Source organism: Telmatherina bonti (genome assembly GCF_933228915.1).
Source record: "Telmatherina bonti genome assembly, chromosome: 7".
Lineage (NCBI taxonomy): Eukaryota > Metazoa > Chordata > Actinopteri > Atheriniformes > Telmatherinidae > Telmatherina > Telmatherina bonti.
In genome coordinates, this window is record NC_136625.1 from 13,301,397 (window position 1) to 13,326,979 (window position 25,583).

The window sequence follows — 25,583 nt, forward strand, 5'->3', positions numbered from 1 at the left end:
CTGGCATGACCAGCAAGCTAACTCTATCATCTGTGCTGTAATCTAATCTAAGGCAGATCATGTAAAAAGTGCTGTTTGACATTTAATCAGATAATGAAAGAGAAGTTAAAATGTACAAACGTGCACAGGCATTTATGTTATAGAAAATCTACATGTTATCTAAACACGCAGCTTTTAACTCACTTTTTTTCCCTTTCTGTAGATGTGTCCAACAATTTAAATCCATAGTCAATACCTTAAACTTTAAAGATTACATAAATGCTAATCATTCGGTGACTTTATAATAAAGAGGTCACGGGCTTCCTCAGAATATCATTGCGCCCCACACCTTCCAGTTTGCCTGTGGCTAAGATGAAGCCCAGGCGCGTGAGAAGCACAGAAAACAGCCCTCTATGTTATATCAACTGAATGAGGCCACAGAAACACTCTGATGTGACATAGAACATGACAGAAAGCCCCATTTGGCTCCCAAAGATCTTTCAACTTTTACGAAAGTGTTTTTTTTTTATAATTCTTAAAAGTAAAGAGATTGATGCTGCTGGTGCTTTGGCGCATCAGTAAACTTTGCTCTGTTAAACATCAAATGAATTAAGGGATTGCTGGATTCTTGCATCAGAAATGGAGACGAAACATCTCTTTCTAGGTCTGAATTAGTGGTGCAGTCAGCTCAATAACAACTGTGCTGTGTTTTCACATTGTGCCAGCCTTAATGTGTTAGCCTAAATCAATAATCAAGTAATAGGGGAAGCTTTGTGCAATGGCTAACCAGCCTGGGGTGAAAACAGCCAAAGACTAAAATCTGTATTGCATTTGCCTGTAATTACTAATTAGTAGCCAGTCACATTGGATTCTTTAATGCCCCCCAGTGGTTCAATTAAACCTAGCTTAATAAAATTAATTAAAGTGTGTGGTGAATGGGGGGGTGGGGGTGTGGGGACGAGGCTTGAGCAAAGTTTTAATTTCCCTCACATCTTTCAGTAGACACATGAAACTAGGTCCTTTCCACAGTCTAATTACTCCATTTATGAAGAACTGCCATATTTATATGCATTCATTTATTAGCGCATGCCTTAGTTGTGTGTTTCTTCCTGATGATTATGTTTGGAATGGACTTAATCTTTCACTGTGGGAAAGCCAACGTTAAGCCACATGTAACAGAGTTAGACAGCTCTACGAAGCCATCTAGTGACTGAAAGGATGCATCACAGCAACATGAGAGTATGGAACCTGATATCCATGCATGTCATCACCACAAGGGGAGCAGCAGAAACAACTAAGAACAAATGTAGCAGCTAACTCTTCACCTTCATTAAGACTGACAGAATAACAACCAAAAGCCACACAAAGAAAGTGTCTAATTATAATCTTTACTCCGCTCTTTACCAATAATAAAAAGCTGTAAATAGAATCTAAAAGACCCGTATAATTACCTCAGGCAATCATGTCTTTGGTCAGCCTTACAATTAGCTCTTGAATTATCCACACAATAGTCATAATGGCATCCAATGAGTGGCTTACTCTCCCAGAAACAGGCCACTCAACACATCATTAGTGGAGAAATCAATATACCGATGAGAGACGTTCTAAACTGAAATCAAAGCCTTGTTGGCTGTGAGTTAAACATAAAACGGATTGAGCCTGTGGTGCTTCAATTAAACGCACAGAAGATGACCTTAATTAAGGTTTTTCTTATAATCCGGGTTCTTTCTAAACCACCCCAAACAATGAAAGTCAGCTTGTTGGACCTTGAATGTTAAAAGTGTTATATAAACTTGCAAGTGTTTTGTTTTGTTTGTATTGTGGTGAAAATCTTCTAGCTGCTTTAAAGTTATTGCTGTTTTCTGCACAGTCATAAAATAAAATGCATTTCTTAATTGAAGGATGTGATTTGCAAGGGGCAATCGCAAAAAAATACACTTCAAATAGTTTTTATTGGCAAGTTAAAATGGAGATTGTTGCAGATATTGCAGAAAGAAAAAACCCCTTTCCTTTGATTAAGATGGAAAATAACATTTTTATTCAATTTTTTTCCCTCAAAATTCACCATCGTGTCATTTGAGTGGGACAAACTTACCGGTCATCCACTTGCTTTATAGGCTCGGTTAAGTTTATGGCCTCCGTGGTGATCTCCACTTTTCGGACACTCCCAAAGAAGTCTGTGATGAGAACACTGCCTGGATCCCTCAGGAACAGGTCAGTACGGTGGCCTGGAGTGGACACACACTGACTTTTGGGACAAACTTTAAACTAGGGAAACAGAGAAAAACAAATTAAGAAATAAAACTTAATAGGAATGCACACTTTTAACCATAGCTAGTTGTGTCAAACAAGACTGAGAGCCAGATTCCATGTTATTGTCACTTTTTTCAGGTGTTTGTGTTTCACTGTTTGTTTATTTGATCTTACCTGCATCTCTAACAAAAAGTATGCTGTCATTATTTGAAAAGAAACCTAAATTAATAAACCCAAGGTGAAAATAATCCCTATCAGCCAAGTGGCTGTGTAAGCCTCTCTCAAAATCAACTTTAAAAGAGGAAATTGTCGATAATATTGATCCTTAATTCCACAAAACAAACTGAAACAAAGAGTGCATCCATGAAAACAGAAGAAACAGAACAAATGATTGGCTCTAAGAAAAGTGCACTGACTGAACAATGAATTGAGGTGTTTTAAGTAGAACTCCTGTTGCTGCAGATAAAGAGCGATTCCCCAGGCCCAGTGCAACTCTGCAGGAGTGTAACAGATGAAAGGGGAGATGCTGCTGAGGCCGAGCCATGGCCCAGAGCAACCTGAACTCACCATCTCCATAGACATGCATCAAAGACAAATAATGTGCAACAGAATTAGACATTCTGTTTCTAGTGTGCACGGGTCCAGTGTGACTTTCTGACTCCTTCGGGACCACGACTTTATGACACCTGATGGATCAGTGAGATTACGCCTCTCTAGTTTAGGTACTAACACACTGTTAAAACATATGTCACACTGTCACACATACAAAAATGTTTCCTGTCTTATAGCGCGTTGTGTTTCGCAAGCTGCCATCATTTTTCTTTTTTTTCTTTTCTTGTCTGTAAAATTTACAGTAACCAGTGAAACAAACCATAATGTGTAAATAAACAACTCACTGAGAAACTTCAAACTTTTTCAATCTGTATTGGAAACTATTTCCTTATTAGCCGAATTTTTAAAAACTAGACATAAATCACACCTTCTAGCGAAACTTTAAGCAAAATCTTCAATAAAAACCAACGTGAGTGAAGTCAGCTGCATGCAGATGCAGAACACGCTCCTGGTCGTCGTGCTGACGTGTCCGTACAGCTGCTCGCTGAATGTGGGCCATTATCAGCGTCGTATTCTGTCACTTTGGATGCAAGACGACTACATTTTCAAATGTAGATGAAATGAAATGAGACTTTGAGGTTCTATGCTGCTATTTTCTACTTTTCTGAGCTTTCTACAGTGTTATAGTATTAAATACTCATCAGAAATGTTAGCAGCACCATTTTTTGATCACCTAAACGCGTGTTTGAGTTTTCCAGCTCTCTTTACGTGCAGTTTCCATGGCAACAGAAACTATTGTGTTTTAGAGAGTTTTTTTCTACTTCAAAATTTAAGGTACGTCTCGGTGGAGGGACTCAGTGATTGGCCATATTCTCTAGGTTGTGCACATTCACAAGAAGAAAGCCACGCCCACCTTCACTGCTCAGCGTAACTAATCCTACGAGCTGACCAATCAGACGCAGCCTGCAGGCAGGACAGAGGGCGGAGCCTTCTCTGTTCGCTTGTTTCTCAGAGAGGCTGATCTGAGAGGAGGATCAATACAAAATGAATGAAAGGATTTGTGAAAAATGATTGATTATTTCTTCCTCTTCTAGACTTGCTTATTAAAATAAATTAGAGTGAAATGTGCATAATAGAGACACTTTAAATATTCTTGCAGAGGGGAAATGAACTTGTTAAAGCAGCTGCTCGGTCAGCAACTGATTCCAATACGATTAAATATTGGAATCACAAAAGCTTTCCACATAATTACCTCTTTACTAAGAGCTCTTTGTGGAAGCAAAATTGTGAATTTGGACACATTTCGACACACGGAGTGTGGTGTATCTGGGGGAATGAAACGTGAAAATAAAAAGAAAGTTGTTGCACATTATAATATGGATTAAAAAAAACTAATTTCCACAAGAATCAGTGAAGAACATTTTTACAGAATAACAGATGATACAATACAGGACAACTTAGGTGCTAAAAGCATCATGTATTTTTAGGACTTTGAACTGAGAAGCTGCAGGAGCATCCTGGAATCTTTTGATTTATTTCAGAATAAGTAACTTTACAGAAGCTGAGATAAGCGCGCACACAGAAACACATCCTCACCAGATCATTCATGTTGGCTTTGCTTGCAGGGTGGATGTCCTCCAGGAACTCCAGCAGATAGAAGGTGTAGCGGTCCATCAAATGGACTCCAATGCCCAAATCTGGCTGGTGCTGGAGCAGAGAAAGATCATTAGACACTATTGTTACCGGTAGTGACATGCTAGTGTTGTCGACAGCTGCAATCACCTTATATATTTGTACGATACTTTCTAGATATTGTACGTTTTTAAGGAAAGCGGTACGTATTAATGAGGAGATGTAAGCCACATTAAATACACAAGCATCTCTTTTAAAGATCCATGTTTTTACGTTGGTTTTTAATTCCAAAGAGCACGAGAACCAGACTAGTTCTTGTTCCATCAACTCTGCCTTAAACAACTGATTTTTTGCCTCGCTCCTAAACATGCCACGGCAATGACAGAGGCAGTAATGTGTGTAATGACTACTTATGTTGTGTATTGTTATGAAGAAACATATCAAATGTAGATAAAGTTTTGAGTTTAAGTATGTGCTGTGTAGAGTACACTACACACAAAAATCTAAAGTATTTAGTAGTTTTTACATAAATTAGGTTTAGGTTTTAACATTAAGTACAATAAATTTGCTACAAATATCCTTTTGTGAGGTTTTGAAAGACTGTAAAGATCATTTAATGGATCATCTTTCATACTGACAGGGCAAAGTGAAAGAATAGTGAGAGAAGAACGTTTGTTAAGGCAACATTTCTTTCTTATTTTTCTTTTTTACAGGAATTTGTACAGAAATGAAGTATTTTATATATGAAAGTACAGACTAATGCTAAAGCAGTGTATCCTGGGTAAACGGTAAGATGGGTCATGTAAGAGACATAGAAGATGAAGAGGTATTTTCCTGATGCTGTGGCCAGTTTGGCTTGACATAGTAAGGTAAAATGTAAAGCAAAGACACATTTCCATCAACAGCAGCTAAAAGTTTACCGGCTTACTGCTATTTTAAAGGAGGCAAGCTTTGTTTCAGCCCAGGTGTCTTTACTTTTCTGAGCTGGGTAATTTGGCAAATGAAGCTTGCTGAGGCGTGCCGCTCCTCTCTGAAAGTCTGTGCCGAAGCATCAGGGATGTCATGCTGATCAGAAACTGCCCAAACAGATGGTAAAATCAGGTTTATTTCAGATTTTATTTGTCTCTTACAACATAACCACTGTGAAATGGTCACAATAGTGTTTTATTTCTACTCAATCAGACTTGATTGCCTGTTGTTCTATGTGGAGGCGGTTTGAGAAGGAAATGATGAAGATTTGATGGTTGATTACAGAAAAGTTTGTCATTATCTGAATTCTCTCCTCATTCACTCTGGACTTTACTAAACTGCTGCAGCTCTCCATGTGCTCCGTCTGTCCAGCTGATTGAGCCATAACAATGTGACAGGTTTTTGTCAGGTCATCGTTATAAATGAGAAGTTGTTCTCAACTGATTTTACTTTGTTAAATAAGTATTAAATAAATAAAGTAAAATAAAATAAAGTTTTTGGAGACAGCTAACTGGAGATGACTGAGACAGAGAGGACTAAATAACATGCTGGGAATTTAGTAGGTTTTACTTCCACCACTATGTTTATGGGTGAAACTCTGAGCCTGGTGCAGGATTTAGTTCTGGTTGCTGACCTGAAACAGAGTCAAGCAAAGAAAACCTCTGAGAGACCCTGTAGACGACATCCAACTTTCTGAAAAACTGATCACGTTGATGCAGCAAAAGTAAGCTTAGCTTCTGAAGATTGTTTGAACTGAAGTATGATGAGAGGATTTAATAAAAAAAAAAAATAAATAAATAAAAAACACTGGAACTCTGAGAACAAGAGCCGGAGGGATAACAGGCTCTATAACATCTTCAGTTTTAACACGAAGTCAATCTGCCCGGTTCAGTGCAAAACTGGCAACCTGATGGAGGAGTTCAATTAAACCTTGCATAAATGATGAAAGCAACTTTTATGAACAGGATTTCTAGGCGCAGCCGAGGTGTTGAGGGGATCCGGTTTGGTGGCCTCAGGATTGGGTCTATGTTTTTTGTGGATTATATGATTCTGTTGGCTTCATCTGGTTGTGATCTCCAGCTCTCGCTTTAGCGATTCACAGCCGCGTGTGAGGCGGCTGGGATGGGAATCAGCACCTCCAAATCTGAGACCATGGTCCTCAGCCGGAATAGGGTGGATTGCCCTCTCCGGGTCGGGAGTCAGGTCCTGCCTCAAGTGGAGTTTAAATATGTGGAGGTCTTGTTCACAACTGGGGGAAGGATGGAGCGTGAGACCTACAGGTGGATTGGTGTGGCGTCTGCAGGAATGCGGAATCAGCGCTGATCGGTCATGGTAAAGGAGCTGAGCCAGAAAGCGAAGATCTCGATTTACCAGTCGATCTACGTTCCTACCCTCACCTATGGTCATGAGCTGTGGGTCGTGACCGAAAGAACGAGATCTCGTATACAGGCGGCTGAAATGAGTTTCCCTTGCAGAGTGGCCGGGCTCTCCCCTAGAGATAGGGTGAGGAGCTTGATCATCGAGAGGTTGACCAGTTGAGGTGGCTCGGGCATCTGGTTTGGATGCCTCCTGGACGCCTCCCTAGTGAGGTGTTCCAGGCACGTCCCTGCGGGAGGAAAACCCAAGGGAAGACACAAGACATGCTGGAAGCTTCCCTGCTTAGGCTGCTGCCCACGGACCTGACCTGACCCCGGACAGGAAGATGATGACAGGAAGTCACTCACCGACAGAGAGTCTTCTCCAACCTGACTGCTGGCCAAAGCCATGAGGTTTGGAGAGTAAAATGTCTCGTACATGGAGGCCCCCTGGCAGGTGTCGATGATGAAGAGCAGCTCGTTGTACCTGGATGCACATGCAAGGCAGACATTTTATTTATTTATTTATTTTTTTTAAATCAAACAAATCAGCAAACACACAGCTGGCATTACACTCATCCATTTGCTCCCATAAACTGTTTTCGCACCAACCTCCAAACCATCTCTCACACTGCAGTTACCATAGCAACCAAGTAAAACCAGCTCCATTGAGTCTCTCTCAACACTCCCACACAGCATCTTATCCACTCCCTTCCGTCTATCTTACTGTTTCCTCTCTATTAAAAAAAAAAAAAAACACACGTCACTACAGTGTCTTTCCCTCGTTCAGAGAGATCTTTTTTTTAATCCAGATGCCTGAATTGAGGCGGTTTGGGGACAATGGAGGGATGTGGCTGTAATTTGGCAGTTCAAGCTTGCAATTATCACATCAGCCTCAAAGCTGGCGTCACTAAGCTTTTATCCAGCAGCCTGTGGCCTGACTGTAACACAGACACACTCTTGTTGATGATGATTGGTTTGGAGGACAATGGAGGCACTCGCAGCGGAAAGGTGCCAGCTCATTTAGAGACTTGTGATTTACTGATCACAGGTCCAAAGCAGCGCATTACAAAGCATCATAGCTCTATTTACAGACAGGGGAAAGCGCCTTTTTTTTTTTTTTTTTTTAATAATTCATACTAGAATTTGTCTAACAGTAAAACTGTCTGTTACAGTGACATTAGGTGTGTGACATGAGGAGTTAAAACAGCTGCTTAACAATGTGAATGCGGTAAAACTTGATTATGAGTGATTATGAGCAAAGAGGTGGAGCTGAGAGGCGGGCTGTGAGCATCATGGTGGATGATTGACATTGAGCGAATTCTGAGCGAATTTGAGTGAATTCTGAGCTTTCTGTAGCTAAGCGCTAACCATGAGCTAACAGGAGCTGACCAGCTAATGGAGGTAAGCGGGCTAAAGCTAAGTCATGTTGTTAACCGGCTGAAAAAAACTGCAGTTGTTCTACGTTCTTCTTACTTGAAAATGAGGTTGGGTACCTGTCAATCAAAAGAACACACCCCTAAATATGCCGAACTTCAAGATTAAATTACTTTAAAAAAAAAAAAATTTTGCTCCCCCCCACAGTTGTCATGAACGTAAACCTGACCTAGAAACCGAAAATGGATTTTTGTACCAGGCTGTAAACATGTTTATTTCTGCTGTGAAGTTGGTCTTTTTAACATGGGAGTCTATGGGGATTTGCGCTCTTTTGCAGCCCCTAGTGGATGAAGGGGGAACTGCAGTTTTATGCACTTCCGCATAGGCTTCACTTTTAACCGCCGAAGGCTCCGTCCAGCTTTCATATACGGTCAGGATTTAATCATATATCAGGATTTAAATGTGTGTGTGTGAATGGGTGAAAGAAGGTCGCTGGTTCAAGCCTCGGCTGAGTTTAAACAGTGGCCATTAGGCGTGGAGTTTGCATGTTTCTTCCCATGTATGCTCCTGTGTGTATACTGTGTATGGTACTCTGGTCTCCTCCCACCTTCCAAAGACAAGCATGTTAATTGGTTGCTCTAAATTGTCCCTAGGAGTGAGTGTTCAGTGTGAACGGTGGTTTTTCTCTCTGTGTTGGCCCTGCGATGGACTGGCGCCCTGTCCAGGGTGTACCGTGCCACTCGCCCAGTGAATGCTGGGATAGGCTTCAGTTTCCCTGCGGCCTATATTTGGACTATATGGTTAAGAAGAAGGATGGACTATTTAGGACCTTTTTCATACCACACTAGATAAATTATGTGAGATGTTTCATGTTCATACCTGCCAAGATATGACAGACAAAACCAGAGGGGAAGGTTAAGCCTAATTACAGATTTCAGTAATTAAGATTCCTATCAGTTTTCCTGAGTATTACAAGGCAATTTCAGCAGAAATAATGTGTGGACTCATTTATAAGTTAATTATTTCTGCATGGTTTTAAACGTGCTGCTTTTCCTTTCTACCAAATTGCAACCCTTTTAAAATCTGGCTGTTATTTGGACAACTAACTAAACACACACACACACACACACACACACACACACACACACACACACACACACACACACACACACACACACACACACACACACACACACACACACACACACACACACACACACACACACACACACACACACACGGCTACAAGCTACAAGCAGCGGAGATGCTGTTTACTGTTTTCCAGTAAAGACCAGATAATAAACTAACTTCTGCTGCAGCCTGAACAAAAATACATTATGATCATTTTATTCATGAATCATTTAATACAACTTGGATAATAAAAAAGGGGAGAATGAATTAGCCAATCATTCTGGCAGGTATCTACCAATAAGTTGCAATTCTCTAAAAGGTCACAATTTCTGGAATAATTAAACAGGTGATTTTTTTTCACACCAGTTTTCCTGAAATAATAAATGGAACAAAAAAAACTGTATTAACTGTCCTTATCTGAAAAGCATTTCCAGTATGTGTGCAGCAATTAAAGCTATTTATTGCAAGAAATGCAACCTAATCTAAGTCTTTTCATTTAAAACAGAAACTCAACATGTCTGTAATCTTTGTCTAAAATGATCCATTTTGTCTGGTTGCTTTTTAAATCACTTATTATTTTACCACAACAGATGACAGATTGTTCTTCTCATTGGTCTGTTATGTTTGTACAGCAGCCAAGAACCAACGAATGATCATCCGCTCCTGCTTGGGGTTTCAGGTTTTTCAGGATAGAGATATTCTTTAGTTTTAAGATGTTTCTACATCCTTCACAATGGACCCATGTAATATTGTTTTAGATAAGCTTAAAGCATTTTAATACCATATAAGGAACTTAAAAATAACATATCTTTGAAACAAAATTTTAAAAAGTATGATTTACAGAAATTTACAGTGTTATAGTATAGTTTTCTTACTTCTGGGTTCCTCTTTTATTTTGTAGTTTTGCCTGTTTAGTCTTGTCTCTGTTCGTTCGTTTGTTCACCTGGGTGGGTTCATTTAGTTCATCCGTTACCAGTGTATTTATACCCCTCATGTGTGGTTTTACTTTGCTGGTCCATTGAGTTGTATTCGAGCCTGAGTTTAGTCCTCTGCCTGTTAGATAAATAAACTAACAGGGAACCTACTCAGCTTCCACCTCCTCTCTGCATTTGGGTGCACACCTCTACCTCATCTTAACAGTCAGGGCAACCTTCTACGCACTTTAGTGATGCTGGCTGTTAACAGATGCAGCATACTTCATGCAAACTTTAATAAAGTTACTCTTTTTTTTTTATTTATAAAATAAAATGTTACTCTTTAACATCCTTAAAATAACAGTTTTACCCAATTTGTTCCTACAAGGATGTCAGTCAGCCCTGCAGGTTTTCAGTGTATCCCTGCTCTAACACACATCACACAGATTAATGAGTCATTGTGCAGAACTTTATAAGCTGTTAGATCCATTGAATTTGAGTCAGGTGTGTTGGAGTAGGGAAATACTGAAAACCAGCAGGATTGTGGCCCTCGTGAGACTGATGTGAGTCGCCCTGTACTCATACTCATAATTATTCTTCAAATGAAACACTGACTTCCTCTGGGTAGGACCAGAGATGGCAGCATCTCAGACATGTTCAGGGGAGCTCTTCGTATGTTTGTCATGCAGCAGTTTAGATCCTTGACATGCTTCTTTTGAGAATTGGTACCAGTTACTTGACAGAAATGCCACTTTGCACCAACCTTACTCTTTCAACCAGCAGGATTTAGCAAAATAAGGGTTCATAAGGAATAAAAGAAATCTAAATAGACTTGTAGAGCAGATAAAAACAGACTGAAGCACCTCGTGGCATAATACTCACATCAGTACCTCCAACAAAAAACCTGACTACGGGTTGCAAAGCTTAATGCTGCTACAGCTAAATGGTCCTCAGGGGAAAGAAAGGTGAAATGAAGTGGACATGTAGCAGGAGAACAATGCTTTCTGGAGTCACTTAAAGTAGCTGCTTAGCGTTTGATCATTTTTGCTGCTTTCAACTTGATTCACCTTCGTTTCTGCCACATCTGTTCAAAAGCATCCGCCAGCTCCACGTTACTGATCTCCTCTGAGTCCTGGAACTTCAGAAACCCGTTCCCGCCGTGGCCTGTGGATGAAACGTTACCGTAATCATTTATTTCCCTTTGATTTATAATCCAAATGATTTGGTACAAAACAGGAAAACTATGACCTACTTAAATTTTTTTTTTTTTTTAAACTTTTTGGGGTTTTCCATACAAAAGCTCAGGTGTTGACAACAAAAGTGTCTTCTCAGCAAAGCAAGGACGAATATAGATATTTTTCTGTACAATCCCATTCGGTAAGAGGAACACCGCTATCAGGTCTACAGTATTGCACATTAAAATAAACATTCTCACAAGGTTTTATTTGGAAAGAAATTACGTGGTTTTTGTTTTTTTATAATCAAAGGTTGAAGCTTTGCATGGCAGTGAGCACAGATCCATGCAAACCTGTTTTTGTGCATCCTGTCATGCGTGGATCATAGTGAATGGAACATTTTGATGCGTACACAGCGTTCGTGCATGAGGCCCCAGCTCACCACCATAATATTTAATAATTTTATGAGTTATTTGTTCTGCTGTGTTATGTGTGGTTTCCTCCCTGGGTGGTGCTGTGCAGTCTGACCAACAGATCAAATTCTACAAAGTTAAGCTGTGTTTGCTTCTCTTTTTAGAAAAGAGCTTTTTCCTGACAACCTTCCCAAACAAGCTGTCCTCATTCCATCTTTTTTCACTGTACGCAGTGTACTTTCATATTCGTCTTCGTGCCGCTTATCCGGGGTCGGGTTGCAGGGGCAGCAGCCTAAGCAGGGAAGCCCAGACTTCCCTCTCCCCAGCCACATTTGCCAACTCTGCGGGGGGGATCCCGAGGCGTTCCCAGGCCAGCCGAGAGATATAATCCCTCCAGCGTGTCCTGGGTCTTCCCCGGGATCTCCTCCCAGAGGGACGTGTCGGAACACCTCACCAGGGAGGCGTCCAGGAGGCATCCTGACCAGATGCCCGAGCCACCTCAACTGGTTCCTCTCGATGCGGAGGAGCAGCGGCTCTACTCTCAACCCCTCCCAGATGACCGAGCTCCTCACCCTATCTCTAAGGGAGAGCCCGGCCACCCTGCGGAGGAAACTCATTTCAGCCGCCTGTATACGAGATCTTGTTCTTTCGGTCACGACCCACAGCTCATGACCATAGATGACGGTAGGAACGTAGATCGACTGGTAAATCGAGAGTTTCGCCTTCAGGCTCAGCTCCTTCTTCACCACGACAGACCAGCACAGAGTCTGCATCACTGCAGACGCCGCACCGATCCGTCTGTCGATCTCACGCTCCATCCTTCCCTCACTCGTGAACAAGACCCCGAGATATTTAAACTCCTCCACTTGAGGCAGGACCTGACTCCCGACCCGGAGAGGGCAATCCACCCTATTCCGGCTGAGGACCATGGTCTCAGATTTGGAGGTGCTGATTTCCATCCCGGCCGCTTCACACTCGGCCGCGAATCGCTCAAGTGAGAGCTGGAGATCACGACCAGATGAAGCCAACAGGACCACGTCATCCGCAAAAAGCAGGGACCCAATCCTGAGGCCACCAAGTCGGATCCCCTCAACACCTCGGCTGCGCCTAGAAATTCTGTCCATATAAGTTATGAACAGAATCAGTGATAAAAGGCAGCCTTGGCGGAGTCTAACCCTCACCGGAAACGAATCCGACTTACTACCGGCAATGCGGACCAAGCTCTGACACCTGTCGTACAGGGACCGGACAGCCCTTACAAGGGGGTCCAGTACCCCACACTCCCGGAGTACCCCCCCACAGGAGCCCCCGGGGGACACGGTCGAACGCCTTCTCCAGGTCCACAGAACACATGTAGACTGGTTGGGGCCAGGACCCCAAAGAGGGTATAGAGCTGGTCCACTGTTCCGCGGCCAGGACGAAAACCGCACTGCTCCTCCTCAATCCGAGATTTGACTATTCGGCGGACCCTACTCTCCAGGACCCCTGAATAGACCTTACCAGGGAGGCTGAGGAGTGTGATTCCCCTGTAATTGGAACACACCCTCCGGTCCCCCTTCTTAACAAGGGGGACCACCACCCCAGTCTGCCAATCCAGCGGTACTGCCCCTGATGTCCACGCAATGCTGCAGAGGCGTGCCAGCCAGGACAGCCCCACAGCATCCAGAGCCTTAAGGAACTCCGGGCAGATCTCATCCACCCCTGGGGCCTTGCCACCAAGGAGCTTTTTGACCACCTCAGCGACTTCAGCCCCAGAGATAGGAGAGTCCACCCCTGAGTCCGCCAGCTCTGCTTCCTCATCGGAAGACGTGTTGGTAGGATTGAGGAGGTCTTCGAAGTACTCCCTCCACCAACCCACAACGTCCCAAGTTGAGGTCAGCAGCTCCCCATCTCCACTGTACACAGTGTCAATGGAGCACCGCTTCCCCCTCCTGAGCCGCCGGATGGTGGACCAGAATCGCCTCAAAGCCGTCTGGAAGTCTTTCTCCATGGCCTCGCCTAAGCCGCATGCCGCTTAGCCTGTCGGTACCCATCAGCTGCCTCCGGAGTCCCACAGGCCAAGAAGGCCCGATAGGACTCCTTCAGCTTGACGGCATCCCTCACAGCTGGTGTCCACCAACAAGTCCTGGGATTGCCGCCACGACAGGCACCAACGACCTTACGGCCACAGCTCCGGCCGGCCGCCTCAGCAATAGAGGCATGGAACACAGTCCATTCGGACTCAATGTCCCCCGCCTCACTCGGGACATGTTCGAAGCTCTGCTGAAGGTGGGAGTTGAAGCTCGCTCTGACAGGAGACTCAGCCAGACGTTCCCAGCAGACCCTCACAACACGTTTGGGTCTGCCAGATCTGCCAGATCTGACCGGCTTCCTCCCCCACCACCTGAGCCAACTCACCACCAGGTGGTGATCAGTTGACAGCTCCACCCCCCCTCTTCACCCGAGTGTCCAAGGCATGTGGCCACAGGTCCGACGATACGACTACAAAATTGATCATCGAACTGCGGCCCAGGGAATCCTGATGCTAGGTGTACATATGGACTCTTATGTTGGAACATGGTGTTCGTTATGGACAATCCATGATGAGCACAGAAGTCCAACAACAAAACACCATTTGGGTTCAGAGGGGGGGGACCATGCCTCCCAATCACTCCCCTCCAGGTCTCACTGTCATTGCCCACGTGAGCATTGAAGTCCCCCAGCAGAACAATGGAGTCCCCAGAAGGAGCACCCTCCAGCACTCCCTCCAAGGACTCCAGAAAGGGTGGGTACTCTGAACTGCTGTTCGGCGCATAAGCACAGACAACAGTCAGGACCCGTCCCCCAACCCAAAGGCGGAGGTAAACTACCCTTTCATCCACTGGGGTAAACCCCAACGTGCAGGCACCAAGCTGGGGGCTGATGAGAATGCCCACACCTGCTCGGCGCCTCTCACCATGAACAACTCCAGAGTGGAAGAAAGTCCAGCCCCTTTCGAGGGTACTGGTTCCAGAGCCCAAGCCATGCGTCGAGGTGAGTCCAACTATATCTAGTCGGAACCGCTCAACCTCGCGCACAAGCTCAGGCTCCTTCCCCACCAGAGAGGTGACATTCCACGTCCGTAGAGCCAGCTTCTGCAGCCGGGGATCGGACCGCCAGGGTCCCCGCCCCTTGCTGCCGCCCAGCTCACATTGCACCCGACCCCTACGGCTCCTCCCGCAGATGGTGAACCCACGGGAGGTACTTTCATATTTAACATGCTAATTGAGGCCTGTAGAGTCTGAGATGTTGTTTTGAGAGTTTTTGCAGGTTCTCTAAGGATTGCACAGCCTGTTAAAAAATGGTTATATAAGCCATCCTGATTTTTTTAAACAGTTAAATGGAGTAAGAGAATTTGACGTTGGAATGACACAAAGAAGGACAATATAATATTTTTGTCCTTTTAATTGTCCAGATATATAGAAAACTGGCTTTAAGGCAGGGCGCACTTTCATTTTCAAATGTTTGTATATAAAATAGGGACGGGACTTTAACACATTAATTACGATTAATTAATTACAGAAACATCAATGCATTAAAAAAAATAACACATTAAATGGCTAAACCTTTGTCAGAGCAGTAGGTGTTTACCTCTGCTGCATGATCTGCCTGAAGTTGACAGATATTAATGTCTATTTATGAAGAGTGTAAATGAAACATTTATAAAGTAAAATTACTGTAACATGATGTAGACTCTTATTTAGAGAATAACGAGCTCCAGCTGTTAGGTAAAGTATTTAAAAGGACACTTTAACTTTGGGTCTGTTCAGTTTTGGTCAGAGATGTTTTGTATTTCTTTTTTACTGTTTCAAACTTAAATTTATTTATCCAGACATTAATAAAGTTTGAGTTTATTATGTTAATCTCTTTTACTATTGTTTGCTTTGACAAACACTTAAAATCCATTTAAATGAAAAAAATGTTGCTTGTTGGGGCAAATTTCATTGTGTAAAATACAATTAATTGACAATAATTAATTACAAAGCCTGTAATTAATTAGATTTGTTAAAACTAAAAATTATTTTTGCTTTTCAATACAAAGCCCCTTTGTTTCCCCAAATAGGAAAAATGAGTATGCTAGCAAAATGTTGTTCAAATGCAAACTTCACCTGAGAGAAAGACTTCTGCTATCTTCAGGAACATTAATTAACTTTGATTAAACTGAACATTAATCTTTTGAACAAGAACACGAGTCGTGTTTAACACCATTTCTGTCATAAGAGCAATTAGAGTGATTTCTGTTGACACTTTCATGTTGCAAAACAACATCATAAAAAGATCAAATTAGATCAAATTAGGATTTATCCACATTCTGCTAAGTTATTTCCTTCTAAACCTTTTCAGCGGCGCTCTCTTCATTTACATTATAACTAAAGGTAATTAGGATAGTGCTAGCATGTTTCCTCAGTTGTCAGTTTGAAGAATTTATGTATATTAGAAAGGAAAAGGGCAAATACAAAGATACAATTACAGCGCTTCAATCAAAGCAAACTGCTTGCAAAGGTTAAGGAGAAATCTGGGTCTGGGGGGTAGGGGGGTTTACAAATACCTGTCAGGTATATGAGGATGTTGCTCCGGTCATCAGAGAGGAGGCGTTTGGAGCGTGGAGTGCTGGGGGGGAGCCGTCCAGTCAAGACTCGCAGGAAGTTTTCTACAGTCACCTGAGATGTATAAAATGCAGACTTATGTACAGTTTTAATACAACTCTGAGTGGATGTTGTACGTAGGGTGGCCAGATGTCACACTTTGTGCGGGATAGTCCTGCATTTCTATTACTTTTCACACGTCCCACAAAACGGAGCGCTGTCCCACATTGTTACGACCAGTCTTCACTTTTGTGAAGGAAAACAAATCAAAACAAAACTGGCTTTTACTAATTGTGTGTGGCAAAATATTTGACAGCTGTCACATCACACCACCTGCTGATTTTGAGTTACACTCATGTCAATCAAACTAGGAGGCAGGACTTAATGCACATCACCAGTGCACCTACCAACAAAAATAAATAAATAAATAAATACACCGGTTGATCATGGAGGACAGGGAGGCGATCGCAGCGAAAAGGAAAAGAAAGAGTTGTTACGGCAAAGACTGGGAAAGCATATATTCCTGGCTTAAACCTGTTCGAGGAGATTGTGAGGGTTTGCAAAGTAATTTTTCCGTGTCACACGGCAGAGAACATCACGTGAAATGGCACAAAAATCTGAGTCACAAAAAACGCGCTACTCAGAGGGAGGCTTTATAATCACAGATTTGCTATGTTTGGTTAGTAATTTTATTATCAAAGAGCAGAATAGAAAGCTTATTTTTTTTAAACTTTGTCATGGACCCCAGGAAAAATAGCAGCAGCATCTGCTGTGGCTAATGTGGATCCAAATAAATAAACAAAATAATAAACATGGCAGAGTGGAATCTCACATTGTCCCACATTTGGTGAGAGAAGATCTGGTCACCCTAGTTGTGCGTCATCAGTGGAGAACTTCTGAGCCTGAAAACTCAGAATATGTCACAGAGTAAACTTTACAGGTCTGTGAAAGCACGCAGCAACATTAAGTCATGTTGCAAAAATAACCGCTTGAGGTTAAGTTGCAAAACTCAATTGTTTCATATCATCATGCCCGACCTTACAAACGAGAAGTAAAAAGAAAAAACTTGCTGAAAAAGAAACTACTTTAGTCTCTAAGTGTCGGCTGCGACCGCGAGTTGGTCATCCTTATCTTCGTCAGATCTGCAGTCGCTGGATTAAGTGTAACATAACAGGCATGAAGCCTGAAACCATTCAGCACATTTGTTTTCTGTTTAGCATCTTCTTCTTCATGATCAGCTTTTGCTGCAGTTATGTTTCCACAGGAAATGTAAAACTGGCCAGACAGTGATGGAGTACAGCCCAGTGGAGTTCTGCTTTAATCTCATAAGAAAACACTTTCATTTTCACAAATCATTTTCATTAACTGGTCACAACCAGCAACTTCCTCCAGCTCACATCAGTGTGTAAATACGCCGACTCATGAAGCACTGAAAGCGACAAAGCAAGCTGCTCACACTGAGTGCACATGAACAACGCGTGTTCGGACTTCGTCAAAATGAACCAGGATGTTAAAAAACCACGTATGTTTAAAACACTTCTCAGACCAGAGTCCAGACTAAACATGGAGAAGCGGCATTTAGCCGTTACGCTGCAAACAAGTGGAACAATCTGCCAGTGGAGATTAAACTTTAACCAAAACTTTTAAATCAAGATTAAAAACATTTCTTTTCTTATGCACCTATGCATGACTTCTGCACAGTAACTTTTACATAATTCTGGTTGTAATTATATTAATATGATTTATGATTTTATTATTTGCATTTTCTTTTATGCTTTTTTTTCTGTAATGCTTTTAATGTTTCATGTAAAGCACTTTGAATTGTCTTGTACATGAAAGGTGCTATACAAATAAACTTCCCTTGCCTTAACAATTTCCAGTCAAGCAAACTGTCTTTTTCAGTGCATTGCAGTGTTCCATAAATCAGAATCTGTTTTTTCTTTTTCCTTTATTGTTTCATTTTAGAAGATTATAATGAAGTTAACAGGCTGGCAATGACCAACAGCTTTATAAATGCAGCCGCTTTGGATATGCGGGACTGCAAAGTGAACTGACCTCATATCCTCTGTAGTCCACCTCAACATCGTCACCATACACGTTGAGCTCCATGTTTTTGTGGCTAAATACCGTGGCAGGTTTGGGGTTTCTGTGATTACAAGCCATGTCATCAGCCAGCATCAGGACTATGTGGCTGCAAGAAAGAGGGGGGGGGGAGAGAGGGAGATGAGCAGTTTTTCATGCACAGACACTATGACAGGTGGAAAACAGGACATCAACCAAACAACTATTTTACTGGAAGACTCCATGAAGAGAGGATCTCATCAGAGCGCGTCTGACCTTATTTCAATTTCCTTCATTTCAGCTGGGATGTGGAGCAGCTAGAGAAAGTTGTTTGGTAGAAAATCTTTCAAGTCATTGCGAAAGTCAGTTCACTCTTTAAGTATTATAGATATGATACATATCATGCACCTTGCACACTACAGATTATATTCCCAACAACACAATCGAAAACAAAGAGATTTAAATAACATTGAGGTTATAAGATCATGTTGTAGCGTCTTCTTATGAACCATGGATTTCCATCTCAAACCCACCATGTTCATTTACTTATTTGTTCAACTTAGTTGTTACTTAAATGATTGACTTATGAACAACTTTGCAGAGGCTGGATGGAAGGGGTCAGCACGTTTATCACCTCTAAAAGCATATTTAGAGAAGTTGTACAGCTAGAAATATGCTCTTTGTGGATTTGACTTTATCACATTTAATTTAGATTTCTGCAAGAAATTGAATTGAATTTCCCCTCGGGGGTGAATAAAGTAACTTTGATTTGATTGACTGATACAGGCAAGCACAAATAGTCAACAGCAAACTATAAAAAGAATATCAGTCCAACTCAGTGAGGGCAGTAACTTCATAAACAATATCTCTATAGCACAGTTTTTAGGATGTTTCCATTAGTTCCTTTTCCACCAAAACAACTATTAAATCATTTGAAATATAACTAGGAATAGTTAGCAATAATAAAATTTACATGTAATGACACAGCTGATGTTTTAACTGTGATGTGAGTGATGAAGAGTATAAAAATGGAAAGCAGGTTAAGGCTGGCACAACGCTTGACTGCTCCAAATAACCTAAATGTTTTTAAAATGACTTTCTTCTCTATTTCAGTTCAAACCTTTTGAATGACATGCTTAGTTATTTGACATTTTTTGGAAAAATCTTAGATACATTTAGCAGACATGTAAAAAATGACTTTATGGGCAAAAATAAATTAGCAGACATAGTGGGGGTGTAGTATCTAGCTTAAGGATACGTCAACATGTATGATGGGGAAAATGTGATCAGAGTATCAGCAATATAAAGTATCTTTTCCTGACTAATTGAAACTCTAAAACTCTTAGACCTTCATTCTAAAATCCCATAAGACAAAAGAAAGCATCAATATTTAATAAACAACTGGTAGAAACAACTCATTTGGAGCCTTCAAGTGTGAACTAATGTATAAAAATCTTCTAATCAAAGCCAAAATATTGTAACTAAATTGTGACTCCCTGTCAGTCAACTTCTTAACTGTCAGACTGATCATTACAATGAAGCAGTAGACAGTATGATCTAATACTTGTTTATTAGCAGATGCCACACTTGCAGTTTAGGCTGATATTATCAGTGACAGTCAAATACTTGACACATAAAGTAGTATGATTTACCTGTCAGGGATGCCCAGTCTTTTGACACTTCTGTACACAGACAAGGTATTGGCCACATGGCGGTAATTAAACCAGAATCTTGACGTGCACACCTGTTTATAGATAAGAAGGTCAGATAACAAAAGTTGGAATGGATTTCAGCAGCTTCCATCATTAAAGCAGAGGTCCACATTCACAAATACGAACCAGAACAGCCCAGTTGTTGGTATGACCGCTGCTGAAGAACTGCCCCGCGCTGTCCTGGCAATCAGAAGAGAGAAAACAAATATATGCGTGTGTTTTTGCTTCATTCTGAATCATTAAATCCATCAGAAACCCTTGCAGGTCCCATGCTAGCACAGAAAGCTAACAAAAAGAACATGTCTTTGGTTAAATTAAACCAAACAAAAAGCGAACACGACTGTATGATTAAAGTAACGTAAAGACATTAAACTCACCTCGATGTTAATGCTGTTAGCTGTCATATATAAAGCAAATAATCCTATAATAGTGAGTATTTTCATTGTGCAGCACTGTCAACACTGAACATCAAGGAAGTAAAAACTGCTGGCTCCACCCACCAACAATTTCCGGTAGTGTGCATTTCAAAATAAAAGCTTGTAAAACGAGTTGATAGATAGATAGATAGATAGATAGATAGATAGATAGATAGATAGATAGATAGATAGATAGATAGATAGATAGATAGATAGATAGATAGATAGATAGATAGTTTTTAATCAAAAGAGGGTGTTTTTCTTTTTTAATATATTTCCTCATATATTTCCACTGATGATGGTGATGAAGATGATAGTGAAAATGTATTCTCTGTCTTCACTTGATGTATAACTGTTTTTGTTTCTTCTGATCAAGTACTGCAGTTTTGGTTGTTTGTTTTTTTGTTTGTTTTTTTTGTATTATTTAATTTTAAGAAATAACATTACAGGGACAGAACATGTATTAAAAAATAAAGAGATAAATAAATAAGGACATTTCTAAATATGCTGGAGTTAGCCAAAGGGCTAATTTAATAAGTTTTCCCTGGTCAGATCTCACAAAGCCTCCTTGGACTAAAGGAAAATTGTGAGGAAAACAATTATCATTTACCTTGGCTGAAAATGTATTAGAAAAAGAATGAATAACAAACAGGATAATGACATTTTCACAGTAAATGCTCATTAAGGAGCTCTACTTAATTTGCTAATATGCTCTGCTGTTAAACTTCTGAACTCTCCTGCTTTCCAGGCCACTGTTTAAACACACAGATCAAAAGGAAATCCATATGTTTAGTTGATAAGTTTGGTTAAAACTGTTGGGTTGCTTTTTTTTTTTTTCCTGCCTGATGGCTATGAGCTTACATTATCATACTGTGAAGGTATAGTCAGAATAATAACATAAAGATAAGACACATCCAAATGTGATTATTTATTAATCTGTTGGAGGGATGTGACAAGAAAATATGCATTTTACCCAGTTTCCCTTCCAAGTACCTACCTACGCTATACACCACTGAAAAGCAAATATCCTTGAGATTCAAACAATGCATTTCATTCCAGGCTACAATCATAGCTGTAGAGCTGTAAACATTTCTTTTAGACCAGTCACAAGTGGAATTTATTTTTGTAGCCATACTGTACTCCAGCACAAGATACTGCAGCAAAATGTGTCCTGTTGCATCAGGAAGGGTTCAGTCACAGTATAGTAAATAGTTGGTCCACAATCAATCTTTTCAACAATTCATAAAACTCATTTTAGGCAGAAATTCAAGGATTAAGTCAGTTAAATGTTTCCTATAGAACTTGAAACACACACAAGAAGAATTCATTTTAGTTTCATGGTAAATATTCAAATCTCTTATTGCTTAGTTCTTCTGCTGTAAAAAAAAAAAAAAAAAAGAAAAGAAAAGAAAAAAACTAATTAAACTCTTGCAGTACATGAAAATAAAACTACTTTGTATGCATACAACCTCAGTAAAAGTTAAAGAGAAGGTGACAAAAAATACATATATAATATATGACAGCCTGTTTATATGTGACAGTGACCTGAAATGCGGCTGAACATTTCGCTTCATTGGAACAGTGCTGCGGTATGTTTACTGACAGTCTGGTAATAGCTATGTGTTTGTCAGATAATACAGAGGAGCTTATCACTGCATGAAGCGACACATAATTCATTACAAGGTGAACAACTCAATCTAAAGCCCAATATCATGGAGAACCTAAACAATAATTAATGTCAGACGGCACCAAATTAAATTTCTATATTTAAAGACACTTGGCAAGTTCTGCAGGAAAAGGTTCTTGTTGTCATGTTTCTGTTTTAAATTACATCCAGTTGACTGTCATTGCTTTCATGTCATTAATACAAAACACAAACAGCATTTTCCAGCTAATACTCCTTTCAGTGTTTTCTTTTTGTTTGTTTGTTTTTTGTTTTGTTTTTTGCCTTTTGTGAGAACTGATGCTTAAAAAAAAAAACATCTGAGAGGTTCCATTTTACAGCTGACTGCTGACTTAATTCAGCAAATCGTTATTTAGTGAGACATGGCTTGTACCCTGATGAGAAATGGCAAACACAGACTTGACGTCAAATGACTCAAACACCTTTTTATTCAAACGCCCTCTCCAGGAAATTGGTAAGAGCCTCTGTAATGAGAAGTGACATGGATACCACAGGTAACACAGATCAAAATGCTCATTATGTTTCTGCTGAAACATTCACAAGTATCTAATCCCAGCCATCAAGTGAAGTTATAAAAAAAAAAAAAAAAAAAAAAAAAAAGTCTGTGTGCAGTTCTAATGTAACACAACTGCACAGCAAGCAGAGGGCCAGCTCGGAAAGCAGCATCAAAATCAGTTCTGACACACAGCAGGGGGGCTTTACAGGGCTGGAAGCCACTGTAATCCCAGTCACCTACTTCTGCTGCTTTTTGACCTGCTGAATCACGGCCTGCACAGAACTCATCACAGTAATGTCCTCTGTCAACTACATCACAGTAGAATATAAAAAGCAAAAAAAAAAAAAAAGAGAGATCTAAAAAAGCAGCCATATGCTCTGAAAATGTCCCAATTATTTCATTTCCAGTGTAACTCATTACTTCCAAACTGGTTTAACCTCAGCTTTTAGTCCTACAGAAAATGTTCAGATGCGGTAAGATCACTCTCTGAGTGAACTAACATCAGTTATTGTGTGATATAACTAGGACGACTTAAAGTCAGCTGTCCAATTGTCAAGGAGATTAAGGACCTTTAAGAATCAAATCCAATGGGACCAACCAGGACATCAACTGGGCTTATTCCTGTTCCTGGGTTGCCTATAAAAAGCCAGACTGACCGGATGGTTGCCATGTTTTGGTTATGCTAAAACGAAAGAAAGACTAAGCATACTCCTTTTAGAAAAGGTTGTTAAATGTAGAGCTAAGCCTTTTTCCATAAGAGAAATAAAAACACGCTGACGTCATAACAGTAACAAGTCAAAACAAACCAGTGGGCTTGCTTAGAAGGCTTGTTTCTTAATGACAAAAAAAGAAAAACCACTGAAATTTTTCTGTGGGTCACACTTTAATTAATTGATTCCATACAAACATGAAGTTTCAAGACTAACCACAAACGCCACGTGGAGGCGGTGCGTGCGTATTTTGGCACACAACGCGCGCAGCTTATTCAATGCAGACAGACAGACATACACACACACACACACACACACAGACACACGGTGGTAAGTACTGGAAGCAAAGCGCGGACGAGCTTCACATAGAGGAGGAGGGTGGCGCGGAGGAATCGCCTGCAGGAATCCAGTTGGAAAGTCCGCGGCGCGCAAGAGGCGAATAACAGAAAAATGCGCTGAGAGGAGAGCTGTCAATAGCTCGGTTATTAACCAAAGATTACCCAACGACACTGCCACATCTGAGACACAGAAAGGGAAAGAGGAAGGGGGGACAAAGCTTCGGACAAGTTGTGTTTTAAGAGGAAATCCAGTTGGAGATGAATACCAACGATGCCAAGGAGTACCTCGCGCGGCGGGAGATACCTCAGCTGTTTGAGGTGAGAGATGCTGCGCGCTTTATTGGGCTGAGACGGCTTTACATTCTAACTTGACAGTGTGATATTCTTGTTTTTATTACAACAAGACATTGCAATACGTATGACAGAGGCAGGGTAAATATAATTTTTTGTTTTGTTTTCCGTCATTTTTGTGGCGAGAGGGAATTTTCATGTCATTTCTTTGTGAAGCGTGGAAGCTGCATCGTAAATCTGCAAAGTGTGGAACTGGCATTCTTCTTGCTCTAAAGCAATGCCAATCACAGGACAGCCTTGTCGTGATGATATGGTGGCAGAGAGACACAATTAAAACTCAGAAAAGATCCAAAATGAACAGTTTCTGCAGAAATGTCTTGCCGATGAAGTTGCAATTATAAGTCTTCCTATTATTTCTAAATACTACAGACAGAAACACAGAGCTCATAGGGACATGAAAGACAGTATTCTCTTTTCCTGAGAGGATATAAATTAGCTCATCCACTTAATTACACTCAATCCCCAGTTTGGTGCAGCTTATTTATGCAAGCCATCCCTGCTGTTTATTTGCTGTCAATTCAAATTATCCAGAGCAGTGAAGTGGCACACCTTCATCATAACAGCAACTGTATTGAACTGCACACATTTGTTGATTAATGTCAGCATATTTATTATGCAGCTAATAAAAAAAATACATTAACTTATTCTCAAGAAACTTTACCAAAGGATTTTGTGCCTCTGGTGCAGGGAGTGTTGGTGGCAGGAGGGTGGAGGAAAAGAGGAAGTCTCAGAGGAAAGAGTTTTGTTTTCGGTTGGAGTTTGTTCTCACATTAATCACAGTCACAGGTTTTTTCCTCCTCGGCTGTACCGACAAGTAGGGGGGGGGGGGGGGGGTGTCATAGGGGTCCTGTGCAGATTTGCCAAGCGGAGTACAATTTCATGGGTGTGTAGCAAAATAGATGTTTTGTTCCCGTCGCGGAACCACACCAGGGGCAGTGAGCCCTGCACTTCAAAAAGCCACCTCATTAAGGAGGGCTGCTCAGCTCCACTGCTCTGTCTCAGGGCAGCACATCATAACAAAGATGTAACGTTGCCTGAGCGAACATCACCTCCCTCACCCTCCAACCTCATCAAGTCAACCTCCCCTCTTTTCATCCAGAGCCTGCTGACAGGTTTGATGTACTACCAGCCTGATGACCCCATTGAATACATGGAGGGCTGTCTGAAGAAAGTCAGAGAGCTTGGAGGGCCGGAAAAGGTGCGGTGGGATACGTTCGTAGGCCAGGAGAAGAAGCCCCTACCACCGCTCAATGGAGGCCAGTCACGCAGGTCCCTCTTCCGAAACGGTGAGGATGCAGAATCAGAGCGGAAATATTAGTTGCTCATCACAAAGCAAAAGCAGAAAGTTTCCTTGCATGTGTGGTTTTCCTGCAGAACTGATGATATGAACAATACAATACAACTTTATTGATAAGGCACTTTAAAAACAACAATGTTGAGCAAAGTGTTACATTGTGGGGG

General features: G+C 41.3%; 2 protein-coding genes across 2 annotated transcripts in view; one reads left to right on the plus strand and one right to left on the minus strand.

The window, feature by feature from the left end:
- Window positions 1-278: 278 nt before the first annotated feature.
- On the minus strand, window positions 279-20,614 carry pigk (phosphatidylinositol glycan anchor biosynthesis, class K; the record flags this gene model as incomplete). The annotated part of the gene is made up of 10 exons (XM_079243752.1): window positions 20,505-20,614; window positions 20,254-20,307; window positions 20,068-20,159; window positions 18,410-18,545; window positions 16,318-16,429; window positions 11,230-11,326; window positions 7,110-7,227; window positions 4,381-4,491; window positions 2,075-2,247; window positions 279-390 (listed from the first exon to the last, which is right to left on the minus strand). Exons 1-10 carry the CDS (start codon window positions 20,568-20,570, stop codon window positions 279-281), a joined length of 1,071 nt encoding a protein of 356 aa, XP_079099878.1. The 5' UTR covers window positions 20,571-20,614.
- A 3,390-nt stretch (window positions 20,615-24,004) lies between these two features.
- Window positions 24,005-25,583, plus strand: part of ak5 (adenylate kinase 5) — a gene marked incomplete at its 3' end in the record, with an annotated part of 131,013 nt that continues 129,434 nt past the window's right edge. Inside the window, exons 1-2 of the mRNA XM_079243678.1 lie at window positions 24,005-24,089; window positions 25,222-25,408. Coding sequence (XP_079099804.1) covers window positions 24,030-24,089; window positions 25,222-25,408 — 247 coding nt within the window. The 5' untranslated portion in view covers window positions 24,005-24,029. The remainder of the gene's footprint in view (window positions 24,090-25,221; window positions 25,409-25,583) is intronic.